This window comes from Brienomyrus brachyistius, chromosome 8, assembly GCF_023856365.1.
Source record: "Brienomyrus brachyistius isolate T26 chromosome 8, BBRACH_0.4, whole genome shotgun sequence".
Classification (NCBI taxonomy): domain Eukaryota; kingdom Metazoa; phylum Chordata; class Actinopteri; order Osteoglossiformes; family Mormyridae; genus Brienomyrus; species Brienomyrus brachyistius.
In genome coordinates this window covers 15,553,212-15,566,447 of record NC_064540.1, presented here as the reverse complement: position 1 = coordinate 15,566,447, position 13,236 = coordinate 15,553,212, and the positions used below count along the sequence as shown (strand labels likewise).

At 46.8% G+C, this 13,236-nt stretch overlaps 1 protein-coding gene and 1 long non-coding RNA gene across 5 annotated transcripts in view; one reads left to right on the top strand and one right to left on the bottom strand.

Annotated features, from left to right (window-relative positions):
- frmd4ba (FERM domain containing 4Ba) overlaps positions 1–13,236 on the top strand; it is a 41,574-nt gene that overhangs the window by 10,099 nt on the left and 18,239 nt on the right. For 3 of the 4 annotated variants that reach the window (XM_049022204.1, XM_049022205.1, XM_049022203.1), the window contains exons 1-5: positions 3,935–4,099; positions 7,436–7,501; positions 8,558–8,652; positions 10,494–10,586; positions 10,999–11,083. In XM_049022204.1, coding sequence (XP_048878161.1) covers positions 3,950–4,099; positions 7,436–7,501; positions 8,558–8,652; positions 10,494–10,586; positions 10,999–11,083 — 489 coding nt within the window. In that variant the 5' untranslated portion in view covers positions 3,935–3,949. Of the gene's footprint in view, positions 1–3,934; positions 4,100–7,435; positions 7,502–8,557; positions 8,653–10,493; positions 10,587–10,998; positions 11,084–13,236 lie in introns of those variants that run through there. The other variant, XM_049022207.1, reaches the window with a different exon arrangement.
- Positions 8,036–13,116, bottom strand: LOC125747244 (uncharacterized). Its single transcript, XR_007399271.1, has 2 exons — positions 12,892–13,116; positions 8,036–12,795 (listed from the first exon to the last, which is right to left on the bottom strand). It is a non-coding gene; the product is annotated as an uncharacterized LOC125747244 (long non-coding RNA).

The window sequence follows — 13,236 nt, the reverse complement described above, 5'->3', positions numbered from 1 at the left end:
CGCAACGCAAAGGCCCACTAATTAGCAGGTGGCATTTCCCTCTCTTTTTTAACTAGATCTGTTTATGCTTGAAGAGACGTTCTGCTGGCACTGAGCACAGAATGCCCCACCCCCAAAGGACCACCTTCAGTCAAACCCCCTCCCCATAAAGTCTGTTTAGTGCTCTCTAGGCCATAATAGACGTTAATGCTGCAAACAGTCTGCACCCCCCCCCCCCCCGCCCCAAACATTATGTCGTGTGGACGTTAGACGTGTTTCTGCCGCCCTGCAGCAATCGTGTCTCTGCCCCTCTAGGTGCGCATGGGTTTGCCTTGTAGCTGGATATTAATTTGCATTGTTTCGGAAAGCAAATCCCACACAGGCAGCCTGCTCATCCTCATGCATTATTTACTACCCATCGCCCCCGTCCTCCACCAGCTTTTGTTTGACTGCCCCCACCTCTAAAGCCCCTGGTGGTAAATAAAGCTGGTGCAAACTCACTAGGGCCATATTCCAATGGCACGATCCTCCCCCCCATAAAAGAATTAAAAAGACAAAATTTCGTGTTGGATTTTGTTCAGCCAGGTATTTCCACGTCGGCTCGCCTGAAGGCCGAGGGCCGGCTCTCCTCTTCCTTTCATTGGTCCTCAAGAATGATGCCAGACTTCGGCGTATTTCAGATATGGATGCAGAGAAACGTCTCCTTGTCAGAAATGTTAACGCTTACGCCAGCGCAAAGCATCCTGGCACCAAAACCATGGCAGCTCGTTATCTGACTTTCTCAAATGTATCAGCTTTGTCCGTGCTAATGCAGTGCTTGTTTATTTGTCACGTTCATGTTCTGCCTGTTCGTGGTTTTTAACACTGTTGGGAATTTCGGGAAGCGTGATTTAGGTGCTAAATAAGCCGCTATATCCATCCTCATACTAATCCAGTACTGGGTCGTGCTGTAAAGTTGCCTTTAACACATTTCCTTCCATCATCCACATCCACATCCTGATTACAAATCTATGACATCTCATTCACATTTACAATATGTTCGCTCTTTCGTGATACAAGTGAAATCTTTTCATTTATTTATTTTATGAAGTCTGTTCTAAAACAGCATGCCATTAAAAGGTACTTTATGTTATTATTGTGATTTGGGAAGGCGATCTTCAGGAACAACGGAAAATAACTGCTGTATTCACCTGTAGAATTTATGTTGTTTGATTGTACACTTCACATGTATTTAATCTACTGCAGATAAACTCACATGTCTGATAGAGACCGAGGGCCTGTTTCCTCATATGTGAGTATTTTTCCTTCATGGGCTATTCCCTGCCGTGGCCCTGGGTCACATTTGTGCCTTATGTCCACTCCTGCCGTTCCCCCGCTGCCCTGTAGTCCTTACACGCCCCTGCCCGTGCACTGTACCCTATGTGTGGCAGCTACAGGCTCCCACATGGATATTTCGGTAATACGGACAAACAACAGGATATTGTTTCCACATGAACGCTTCCATAATGAGCTGTGAAAGCCGGCTCTTCGCTCCTCTTCTGGAGATGTGTGAGGTTACGGAGCCAGTTACGGTGATCCCTGAGCCGGCCTCCCCATCTGGTGTGCTTCTCCCTCGTCTCCGGCGAGTAGATTAGTCACGCAGGGGCACGCAGAGCCCCATCTCAGCCGTTATACATGTCCTCTGCCTGTTGGCATTTCGAACAGCACGAGCAGACCGGTATGATTTGAAGAGAGAGTGGTGTGTTTTTTGCGTGTGAATTTGTAGGTGAGAGAGAGTGCGTCATCCAATAGTCCGTCATGTCCAGCTGCTCCCAGCACCATGGCGACAGGCTCCCAGCCATTATCAATTCGCCTGTCTCCATGACACCACAATCATCACCAGTTTCCCCCTTTAGAAATACACAAAATAAAAGGTTCCTATAATGTCAACGTGGGATATTTTCGTTATCTGCATCGGTCGTATAGATTTGTTTATTATGGACATCAGAGATTGCCATGCTTCTCCTGATGTATTTAAATCTGATGGAGTCACATGAAGAGGGTACATTAGGTCAGTGTTTCCCAACCCAGTCCTCATGGGAACCCCAGCCAGTCCACATTTTTGCTCCCTCCCAGCTCTCAGCCAATCAGGAACACCGAATTCCTGGTACAGGTGTGCTGGGAGATGAGAGGAAGCAAAAATGTACACTGTCTGGGGTTCCCTGAACACTGTGTTCGGTAGCTGGTTATGCTGCTCCGGAAGAGTCACGGTCCCTGGTCGCCCGCGACATGTCAGGACTTTGCGAAGCACTAATAATGCCTGGCCTCTCCCGATGTCCTATTATCCATCACCTACATTCCTCCCCATCTCCCCTCAGCTTCCCTGGATGCTCCGAGGTGTGATAACCGCACTGACATCCCAATCCGCACGCACAAACAACAAAATATTGTTTCCAGGCAAAAATCTTCAAAGCACCACAGATCGAAAACCCAGACTTTCGATTTGTCTAGTGTCATTCGGAGCTGTTTGTGGTCCTCAGAGGCTAGACTGAGATGTTTGCGTCCTCCTTCACGTCATAATGAATAAACCCAAGCAATTAAAACTTATTTTAAACCAAGACTGATTTTTTTCCTCCTCTTGTAAAATAAACTGTGAAAGTACAGAACAATCCGGGAGTAAAACCACCATCGCGGGATGAGGCCCACAGGCGGCCTTTGGCGCCTCAGATTTGCCGGGTGGGATGTTTCCCAGTCTCTCAGCAGAAGGTCTGTGTACAGACACAGGATCCCTGCGGGCCGAGGAAGGCGTCACCATCCATTGTTATCTCCACTCCACTCCCAAAACACAAGTCATAGCTTGGACATGGAAAAATCTATCCAATGCTATTTCAAATGGCACATAAATTTAGCGTAAAATCTGTAGATATAGCTGGAGAAACGGTTATTTTTAGGAAGAAGGGAGTTTTACTTTCCAAACTTAAATAGCACCGTTTTGGTTTCAGTGAGTCAGGCGAAAGCCGCAGTCTGTCCTCATCGCTATTCTTATGCCACAGCGTAGCTGTGCATTCATTTGCAGGATCTGTCTGCTGCTCTGGGGGAAGCTGATGACCTTTTCAGACTCAGAGAGACGGTGCGGCTGCAGAAATCCGGGCCGTGCAGCAAGTCTCTGAGAGTCCTGATCAGAGGGGCATTTTAACGACTCGGCCCTGGAGGCGATTCCAGGTGTGACTCCTGTCAGGCGTGAGACTCAGCTAAGGATGGCGATCGTAGTACAGGAACATTTTCATTTTGACAGCACATGTGGTTGAAAGACAAAAAGCAACAGACGAGTTTCTGGAAAGTTCTGAGAAACCGTGTATGATGGACATGTGGGCTTTCGAGGGCTCTTCATGTTGTACAGTGGGGCACAGTCTATGAAGATAAGAATGTGTGTCTGATAAGAGTGTGTGCGTGTACGTGTGTGTAAGTCTATATATGTCTCTGTCTGTGTGTGTGTGTCAGAGAGAGAGAGAAAGAGAGAGAGAGAGAGACAGACACGTATAACAAATGTCCTCAAATTGTGATAAAAACTTGTTCTTATGATGTTGTGGAGACCATTTTTTTGGTCTCAACAAGGGAAATTCAATTTTCTGAAAATCAAAAAACTAAAAATGCCAAATAACTTGTATTTTGTTTGATTACTTAGTTAAGGGCTGGGTTGTCATTAGGGTTAGCGTTGTCATTAGGGTTTTTCCTGTAAATATTAATGTAAGGTTCCCACAAAGATATGACTACAGGTCTGTGTGTGTGTGTGTGTGTGTGTGTGTGTGTGTGTGTGTAAGCTGTGTGCCCGCTCTCCGACTTCTGGCCTCCTCTCCCTGGCACTCTTGGTGAGTGGCTCAGCTGGCCCGGTCCCAGCGAGCGGCGAGAGAGCAGAGCGTGGCGTCCGCCTCCTGCTGCTCCCGCGCATTACCTCAGCGCGCAGCCAGCGCAGCGCCAGTCCTCCCTCAGCATGGCTTTGGGCTTCATGTGTGGGGCAGAGGACCTGTTGCTCAGAGGCGGCCGGCTGGTGTGGGGCCTGGCCGAGCGGGCGCTGCGGGAGTGGTACGAGAGCGGCCTGGGGCCATGCCAGCGATTCGTACAGCGCTGCCACCGCTACCAGGTAGGAGGGGAGAGGGCCTTGATCAGCCAATCCGCTCTCAGAGCTGCGTTCCTGACACCTGTGGAGGTACCGCCTGTTTTCCGGAAAAATCCGAAAGGATTGTTACAGATATATCAGACCTGAAGTCTTTCTACCAGGTTTAATATCGCGATTCACTGACCACCGACTGCTTTTCCGTGAGTCAGTGAAGCGTGCGATTCTCCTCTGGTCTTCTTGCTGATGCCTGGTGGCATGTTCAGCCCGGCGGTCCTCTCTGCCAGGCGGCCACCACGTGGGACGAGGCTTTTACGGGAACCTGTGAGCTCAAGGCGTCGGTTGTTTCGATCTGTGCCAGTGATGTTTAAAATGAAACTGGGCAACTTCCTTATTCATTTATGGCTTTCTGCTGCTGTCAGTGGCTTTTGAGGATCCGTCTGTCAGTAAGGCCTCCTTCTGCATTACCTTCCAAACTGTGTGCATGAAGGGCTGATTTTCTGCTGCGTCGGGGTAGCAGCACAGCGGTTAGGGTCATCACTGCGGGCTGCTCGGACACTTCAGCTTTGGCCCTTTCCTGGACTTTACTGCCTGGCCACTCATGTCATGTCGGGCAGGAACTTGAAGTCTGAACTCTATAAGGTCTCTGAAAGAGGAGGACCTAGCAGACACATGGAAGCCGTTAGGAGGCTGGACAGTAGGCTTGTATATCTGCGGCTTCGTCGGGCTGTAAATACGTGGAAGTCTCTCTACTCTATTATAGTTTCATATGCTGATGGAATGCCTGGTAAAGGCTCAGCCAGTCCCTCTGACGATGTACGGTGGACACTATGTTTTGGGAAATATTCAAATTAAATATGTTTTGCTTTTTACTTTGGTTCTTAAAGTTAGGCTACGTTTCGACCAATACACTTTATGCCTCTGTGGAAGTAACTGTTGTAATTATTAAGATAACATATAAAAATTTGTATTTATGTAGTGAATGACTGGCTGAGCCCAGGAATGTCCAGAGATGCTGTTCCTAAGTGTCCGTTCAGTGGCTGCTTGCTGATTCCCTCAGTCAGTCTCTGCTCTGCGTTCCTCCCTCCTGGATGGCAGTTTAGCAGCTAATTACATTAGCAGGGCCCCTAAGGCTCCGGGGCCGCCAGTAAAGCCTTCTGTAGGTCACCGGTCACTGTTTGAAGTTTCATATCCCCTCCAGACAAGGTTTCAGAATGATGACCCCCGCCTCCCCCCGTCAGCCAGACCCACTGGATATCATGTGACACGGCTTTTAAGAGGCTGACCTTTCTTAGGGGCTGCAGCAGGGTGCGGGTCTCAGGTCTTGTTGTGAATCAGTGTCGGGCGGCTCGGGACGCTAAACATGGGGCGCATCCTTGGGATGGTGGGTCCCATGGAATGAAGGGCAGGGGGGAGAGCATGTTGTGGGGGGGGGGTGCGGGGTGAGGCTGCTCAGCAGAGATTTGTGTCGGGGGTCTAAGGGAGCAGCTGAAAATGTACGAGCTGCCCAAGCCGGGCATCAACCCTCCGTTACCATCAGTCAAACTTCTGTTGTCCCAGAGTGGCTTCCTGAATGTCATTTTATTGTAATTTAAGGAGAGACCCTTGCACCGACCCCCACATGGCGCACATCATTCCAGGGAGCGATGACATGAATGCTGTTACACACACAGTGCCATAGGGGGCGCCCGTGCAGAATGACGCTTACAGTAACTGCAGAAATGCTGTGGATTCACTCCACTGACTCACACCTACATAAAAACAACAACAAAAATACTCTGAATGAGATTTAATTACACTTGACACGGATAACCATGCCATCATTGCAAACACTCTAGAACAAAAGAAATTCGTGTTTGCTTCAGACTGTTTTGAATGACATATTTGTTGCCACAGGCTCAACCGTGGCACGGAAAAATGCCCTGACGCTAAACGTTAATTAGCGTCTTCTTTACAGTACTTTAATCTGCGGTTCCAGTCTTCCTACATTTAACCAGCCATGAAGGGAATTTCACGCACATGTAAGTCTCACATTTATGGAGAAGCCCAGACCTGACCTACATACCCACAGCGAAGGCTCTGTTATGTGCTGCAGTGTGATTTGAGGTAATTTGTCCGAAACAAAGCAGCTTTGATTAATATACCTCAGGTCACATAATGACACCCACTCAGCCCCTTAAGAGGTTACCATGGTGATTAATCTGGCCGTGGACAATGCGGCTTCTGTAATTAACAGCTACAATAATTCCTTCCAATAAAACGGATTATAAAGAATCCCATGTTATTCATTTAGACTGACTGCTCAGATTTCTGTGAACCGTCTTAAACATTCACATGCTTTCTGGAAGCTCAGACGGCTGAGCTTCAGCCTTGACCCTAGCAGAAGGCACTTTGTTTTCAGACAATACAATAAAAAACACAAGAGACCAAGTATGACAGAGACAATGACGCCACAGTAGACAAACACCCATTTCATGCATGTATAAAAGACACATTAGATGTAGAATCTAAGAATAAAGTGTTCAGGTTTGGGGCTGGCAGCATTTAGTGCGTAATTAGCATTTGCTGGGGACTGTTCTGTAACAGGAGGAAAAAAATCAGTCTTGGTCTAAGTTTTAATTGCTTGGGTATATTCAGTATGATGTGGAGGAGGATGCAAACGTCTCAGTCAGCACAGGCGGACACCGTGTCTGAACACCATCTCACCCACATTCCTGAGGGCAAACCTCTCAAAGCAAGAGTCTGATGTGAGCCTAACGGAGAAAATGGTGTGTGTGTGGTCATCAACTGGGGCTGCACTGCGTACAGATATCTGGCACCCATTTATGTTTTGGAAATATATGCTGTAAATCTTATGGTTTTACCAGGAAAAAGGAAGAAGACACATATTTTAGACAGTGGCATGGAATTTTTTTTGATCTTTGACAGTAACGGACTTTTCATTTGGAGAGTAGTGACCCTGCCCTCAAAGGAGAGTCAGCCTGGACACGGTTCAGAGCGGTCAAACGCACTGACTCCACCCAAAGCGGTCAAACGCACTGACTCCACCCAGAGCGGTCAAACACACTGACTCCACCCAAAGCGGTCAAACGCACTGACCCCACCCAAAGACGCACTAATGCGTTTTCACTCGCCACCTAGGAATCCAATTTTCAATTCCATTCTTTTTCCTTTCTGGCCTGAGAACACTGGATAAGGGCAAACACGTTCAGCAACTGAGGCTTATTTATGAAAAGAGACACAGCACAGCGGCCAGCAGGGGTCAGGGGCAGCTGTGGTGCATGCAGATGTGCTGAGGGGGCTCAGAGGCAGACAGGCGGCATGCAGATGTGCTGATGGTGTGGTTCTGCTTCTTTTCCTCAGATGACAGAGGGCAGACTCTGTCAGGTTCACCTCCTGGATGACAGGAAGCTGGAACTGATGGTACAGGTATGGCCTCATTTATTCACATAAGACTGTCAGTCCATATCGGAGAAAATTCAAGGACATATATCACACACACCATGGGGGGGCAGCAGTGTGTGGCTCAGTGGGGCTGTGCCTGTGATTGGGAGTTAGTTCAAATCCTGGAGTGGCTGCTAGTTGAAAACCCGGAGTGATTTCACTGTTGGGCGTTTGAGCAAGACCCTTAACCCCAACTACTCCAGAGAGTGGTTGACCCTGCTTTATCAAAAAAATGTCGCTTCGGTGTCTGCTAAATATGTAACATATTCCTTATCATAGAAAATAAAGGATATACACATAATAGATCACACATCACATATTCCTTATCATAGAAAATAAAGGATATACACATAATAGATCACACATCACATATTCCTTATCATAGAAATTAAAGGATACTCATAAAATAGACCATACACACCACACATTTCTTATCATAGAAATTAAAAAGATATAGATATAATAGACATGCAACTTGATTAGGACAAACATTTATAAAAAATAAATGGATGTGTATAATGCATCATATTCTGGCCAAGTATTTATTATAATGGAAAGGACCTAAATATAATAGATCACATACACACTACACAGTCCCTCACATAAAAATTAATAGATATAGAGATAATAGATCATACACACTTCACATTACTTTCAGTGGTAGCTCTGGAGCATGAAAATGTTACATCCCAAAATGCAAAAGTCATCAAAATGACTTCAGCCGCTGCCTGTGGTTGCGGGTGCTGGGGAAGCAGCCTGAGCAGTATCATGGCAGCCTGACCATAGCAGGGTATCATTGGAAGGACGTCAGCATTGAGTGATGATCAGGAATGAAACGATACAGAATGTCAGCCTTGAAAGTATCATCAGCCTCATGTATGTAATGTTATATTTTTAACCCATGTATTTCGATTTAGCTGGTCTTTTTTAATCAGTAAGGTATTTAATTCCAGGGATCTATCTGAATCCCTCGGATAAGCGGTGGATGATGGATGGATGGATGGATATCTAAATCCCTGTACTGACTCCTTTGTCCAACAGCCAAAGCTCCTGTCCAGGGAACTCCTGGACTTAGTATCTTCCCACTTTAACCTTAAGGAGAAGGAGTACTTTGGAATCACCTACACAGGTGACACGTAAGTACACGTATGTATACACATGTGTGTGTATGTATGGGATGGGGGGGGGATCACAGATTGTCTTTTAAAAGCCTTCGTGTTTGTTGAATGTTTACCTTGTGCTTCATTTTGGAAGCAGCTGTATTCCATGTTTTCTGTTAACACTTGGGAATAAACTGAGCCGTCAGCTTCCCAGAAAACAAGGAAAGTTGTACGGGGTGAAAGGAACCACAAGCATCATGTGGACAGATCGTTTACCGACATCCTTTCATCCTTATCCAGTCCACTCTCTCTGTGAGGGTCACTAGGTTAGTAGGTGGGCTGGGTCATCAGAGCCTGTCTCTTTCCTGTCAATGTCTTCAACCAGCAGAGATTAAATAAAGACTCCCTCCTTACATTATGAAAGGTACAGCAGTCTTAAATCTATATGATGGTCAGAGTATGGAATTGAACAGGAGGATTGTTTTAAAAAAAGAAATGTAATCTTGAGAGAATCCCATCCATCTTGCAACTTCATGCGCAAACAAGCACAGGGCACAGGGCTGGGGTACACCCTGGACGGGATGCCGGTCCATCACGGGCCACGGGGCTGGGGTACACCCTGGACGGGATGCCGGTCCATCACGGGGCACGGGGCTGGGGTACACCCTGGACGGGATGCCGGTCCATCACGGGCCACGGGGCTGGGGTACACCCTGGATGGGATGCCGGTCCATCACGGGCCACGGGGCTGGGGTACACCCTGGACGGGATGCCGGTCCATCACGGGGCACGGAGCTGGGGTACACCCTGGACGGGGTGCCGGACCATCACAGGGCACGGGGCTGGGGTACACCCTGGACGGGATGCCGGTCCATCACGGGGCACGGGGCTGGGGTACACCCTGGACGGGGTGCCGGTCCATCACGGGGTACGGGGCTGGGGTACACCCTGGACGGGATGCCGGTCCATCACGGGGCACGGGGCTGGGGTACACCCTGGACGGGAGGCCAGTCCATCACAGGGCACGGGGCTGGGGTACACCCTGGACGGGATGCCGGTCCATCACAGGGCACGGGGCTGGGGTACACCCTGGACGGGAGGCCAGTCCATCACAGGGCACGGGGCTGGGGTACACCCTGGACGGGAGGCCAGTCCATCATAGGGCACGGGGCTGGGGTACACGCTGGACGGGATGCCGGTCCATCACAGGGCACGTGGCTGGGGTACACCCTGGACGGGATGCCGGTCCATCACGGGGCACGGGGCTGGGGTACACCCTGGACGGGAGGCCAGTCCATCACGGGGCACGGGGCTGGGGTACACCCTGGACGGGATGCCGGTCCATCACGGGGCACGGGGCTGGGGTACACCCTGGACGGGATGCCGGTCCATCACAGGACATGCGCAAACAAATAAACATACACGTACAGACACACACTATAGCAGATTTGGATTCAAACCCCCACCCCCGGGAGGGGCAAGGCCACAGTGCTAACCACTAAACTGCCCGTGACACGGTACGGGAGGGAGCAGTTTAAGAAAATTGTTCTGCCAGTATATTGTTTTAAATACACACGGTCCTACTGGGATAATTACGTTTCTATGCTATTATCTCTTGTACCATTTCTTACAAAATTAAATATTAAAAATTAAGTGTAATATTAAAAATATATATGAAAATTCAATTTTAATAGTATTACACCTTGGAAAACAAAGTACAAAATGATTACGGCACAAAAGGCTTTATGTAAATTAATAATCAGGGGTCAAACTCATATTTTCAACGAATCCTAACAACATCATGAAAAGAGCAAAGAAAACAAAGTGATACAAAGTGACAAAAAAAAGTGACAAATGTCATGTGCCTCATTTCCCAGGGGGCAGTGCAAGTGGCTGCAGCTGGACCGCAGAGTGCTAGACCACGACTTCTCCAAGAGGACAGGACCAATCTCCCTGAAATTCCTGGTCAGGTCAGAACTTCCACATGACGTACATGCAATCTGGTTTAAGAAGAATACAGACTACAGTGATTCTTCATATCCGCCAGGGTTTGTCCTGCGCGTGGTCCTCTCGCTTGCTTAGAGTGTAAAAGCAGCAAAAGAAGTTGACCGAGTAACAGCAGTGTGGGATATGGGTGTGGCAGGCTTGCGCCTTACTGCCTGATATCCAGCAGGGGGCATCAGTCCCAACAGCTCCATATCATCTGGCCCTAGAAGCCACACCATATAAGTAAATATATCACAAAGGTAAAGGTGTAGACCATTATCAATTGGGTGTAGTCAAGTTGTGCTCCAAACATTTGCAGAAATCAAACCTATCATTTGTGCAGTTATTTATATGTAAATATTGTTTCATGTTTATTTCCTGTGTTTGAATTCCCAGGTTCTATATTGAGAACTTTTCATTTCTGAAAGAAAACACCACAGTAGAACTGTTTTTTCTGAACGCCAAAGCTTCAGTGTATAATGTAAGTTATTCTTACTACTGAGATCAGTAACGCTACCAGAAGTGTCTGTGATCCTTTCCTTCTTTCCTTCTGCATTTCTCATCCATCCTTCCACCATCCATCCATCCATCCATCCATCACCACTTACACAGTATCAGTGCACACAACACATGAAGATATTCATATAATATAAATTTTGGGACCATTCCACTACCAGCTACCACCCAAAGGCTAGTAATTATTAATGAAATTTAGTTGAAAACATTTTCCTTACACTACATAAGGAAACAACCGTTTTGGAGCCACAGATTATGCCATTCAGTTGCGTAATTTATTTTGGAAATGAGTTGTTACAAGGCTGCCAATTGCTCGAAGTAAAAATTCTTTTGGACCACAGCAGTGAAACACGGGCGGCTACGTCGAATTCCGCACAGGAAACCCTGCCGATAGATCTAAACGTTTAAACAGTTTATTTAGCCGAAATCACAGCCAGCATTCGTCAGCTGCTTTGTCGGTACAGAGCACAGCTGTTCACTAAGGAATAGCGCAACACGCGTCTCTGTCCGGCACTTTTTTATTTGAAGGCGCCATTTATGCGGGCACTAGCATGGTAGGCGGTTATTTTGATAATAAATAGCTCAGCCGAGCTTTTCATTATGTTCATAGAATTTGAACCCATTTTCTTTTTGTTAACATCTTTTCTGTATTCATTCTAACGAAAAAACGCTTTTCTTCTCCAAGATCATAATACTCAAAATAATAAGTATTGCTGACTTCTGAAACCTTGTTTTTACTGTAACAGCAGGGAAAGAACAATGAACCAATTCACTGCTCTCCCCTGCTCTAAAAATGTGTATAAACGACTTGAATCCCGCAGGCAGACTGAGTCTGGGGATCTCACTGGCAATGCCGTATTGTTTTTAGCAAAACTTTGGATGGAGTCTGTATTAGAAAAGGGAACGCTCCATCAGGCATTAAGAGCTGGACCGAGACAGACAGAGACCGCATTACGGGCCAAAGCAAAGCTGGCAAAACGGGAACTCCGGATCAGTCAAACACGTAGACTTGGCAGACGCCCAGATCGGCACAGAAGGGGGATTCTGAGGATACACCATTGCAAATAATAATGACATTAAAGTAAGCAATAACTTACTGCGTGGCACCCCATTCAGCAATACCCCACCTCTCACTAAATCAGACAGGCAGCTCGTTTTCTCCAATGTAGATTTTTATCGTTTCTTTACCAAGGCGATGGACAATATTTTTGCGCCCATATAATAAGAAGCGATAGTTATTGCATAATTAAAATCGTAAGCAGAAGATGGACCTTCTGCATTATTAAGACTGCGATCCATTGACTTCCTTTGCTTGCCAACCTCTACTTAAAATTCATATGTAGACGCAAATAGGCCTATATGGAGAAATAATCATTAGTCTATACACACATTAACAAATATATCTGTACAACTTCTTTATCGCAACTGATTTTTGGACATCAAAGATTAACCACAACCTTAACACCAAGCATATATGCAGTATTGTAACTAGTCGATTAACTATGGTATTGCAGAACCGGGTAAACATAGACGGATGAGACCCATGTACCTGGTAGCTGTCCCCGATGTTCAATGAGTGACCTAGTAACCAACTGCACGCTGTTCACAATGTTTGACTACATTTCCAAACTAAGTCAGTGGCGAACTCTCCGTTGGAGATACAGGACTACTATTTCTCTAAAACGCAAACAGATCGCTTTAAAAACGCTTTAAATTGCAACAAAAATAACAATAAATATGTAAAACTTGAAACAATGTTTAAATTGTAATTACCGTTGGGAACTTGAGCGATGAACCTGCTAGTGAGACCGTACCATGTTGACGTTACAGAAAATCTGCACTTTTATACCAATATCCACGTACATCACAGTTTTATCTCAACCCCAAGACTTCTTATTCTTCCGATATGTGAGAGTAAAGTAATATATCGGGATTTTTTTAAAAAGTAATGAACCCTATAGCCCCCGGCTGCGGGCGCTAATGGTTCAGCCCGTAACTGTCCGGTGACTGCCGTATGTGTGTGTATGTGTGTGTGTGTCGGCTGCTGGCGATCGTGTCAGGTTGCACACACGCTCCGCTCGAGTTTAATTCATTTATTTTCTCCCCCTTATTCCGAAT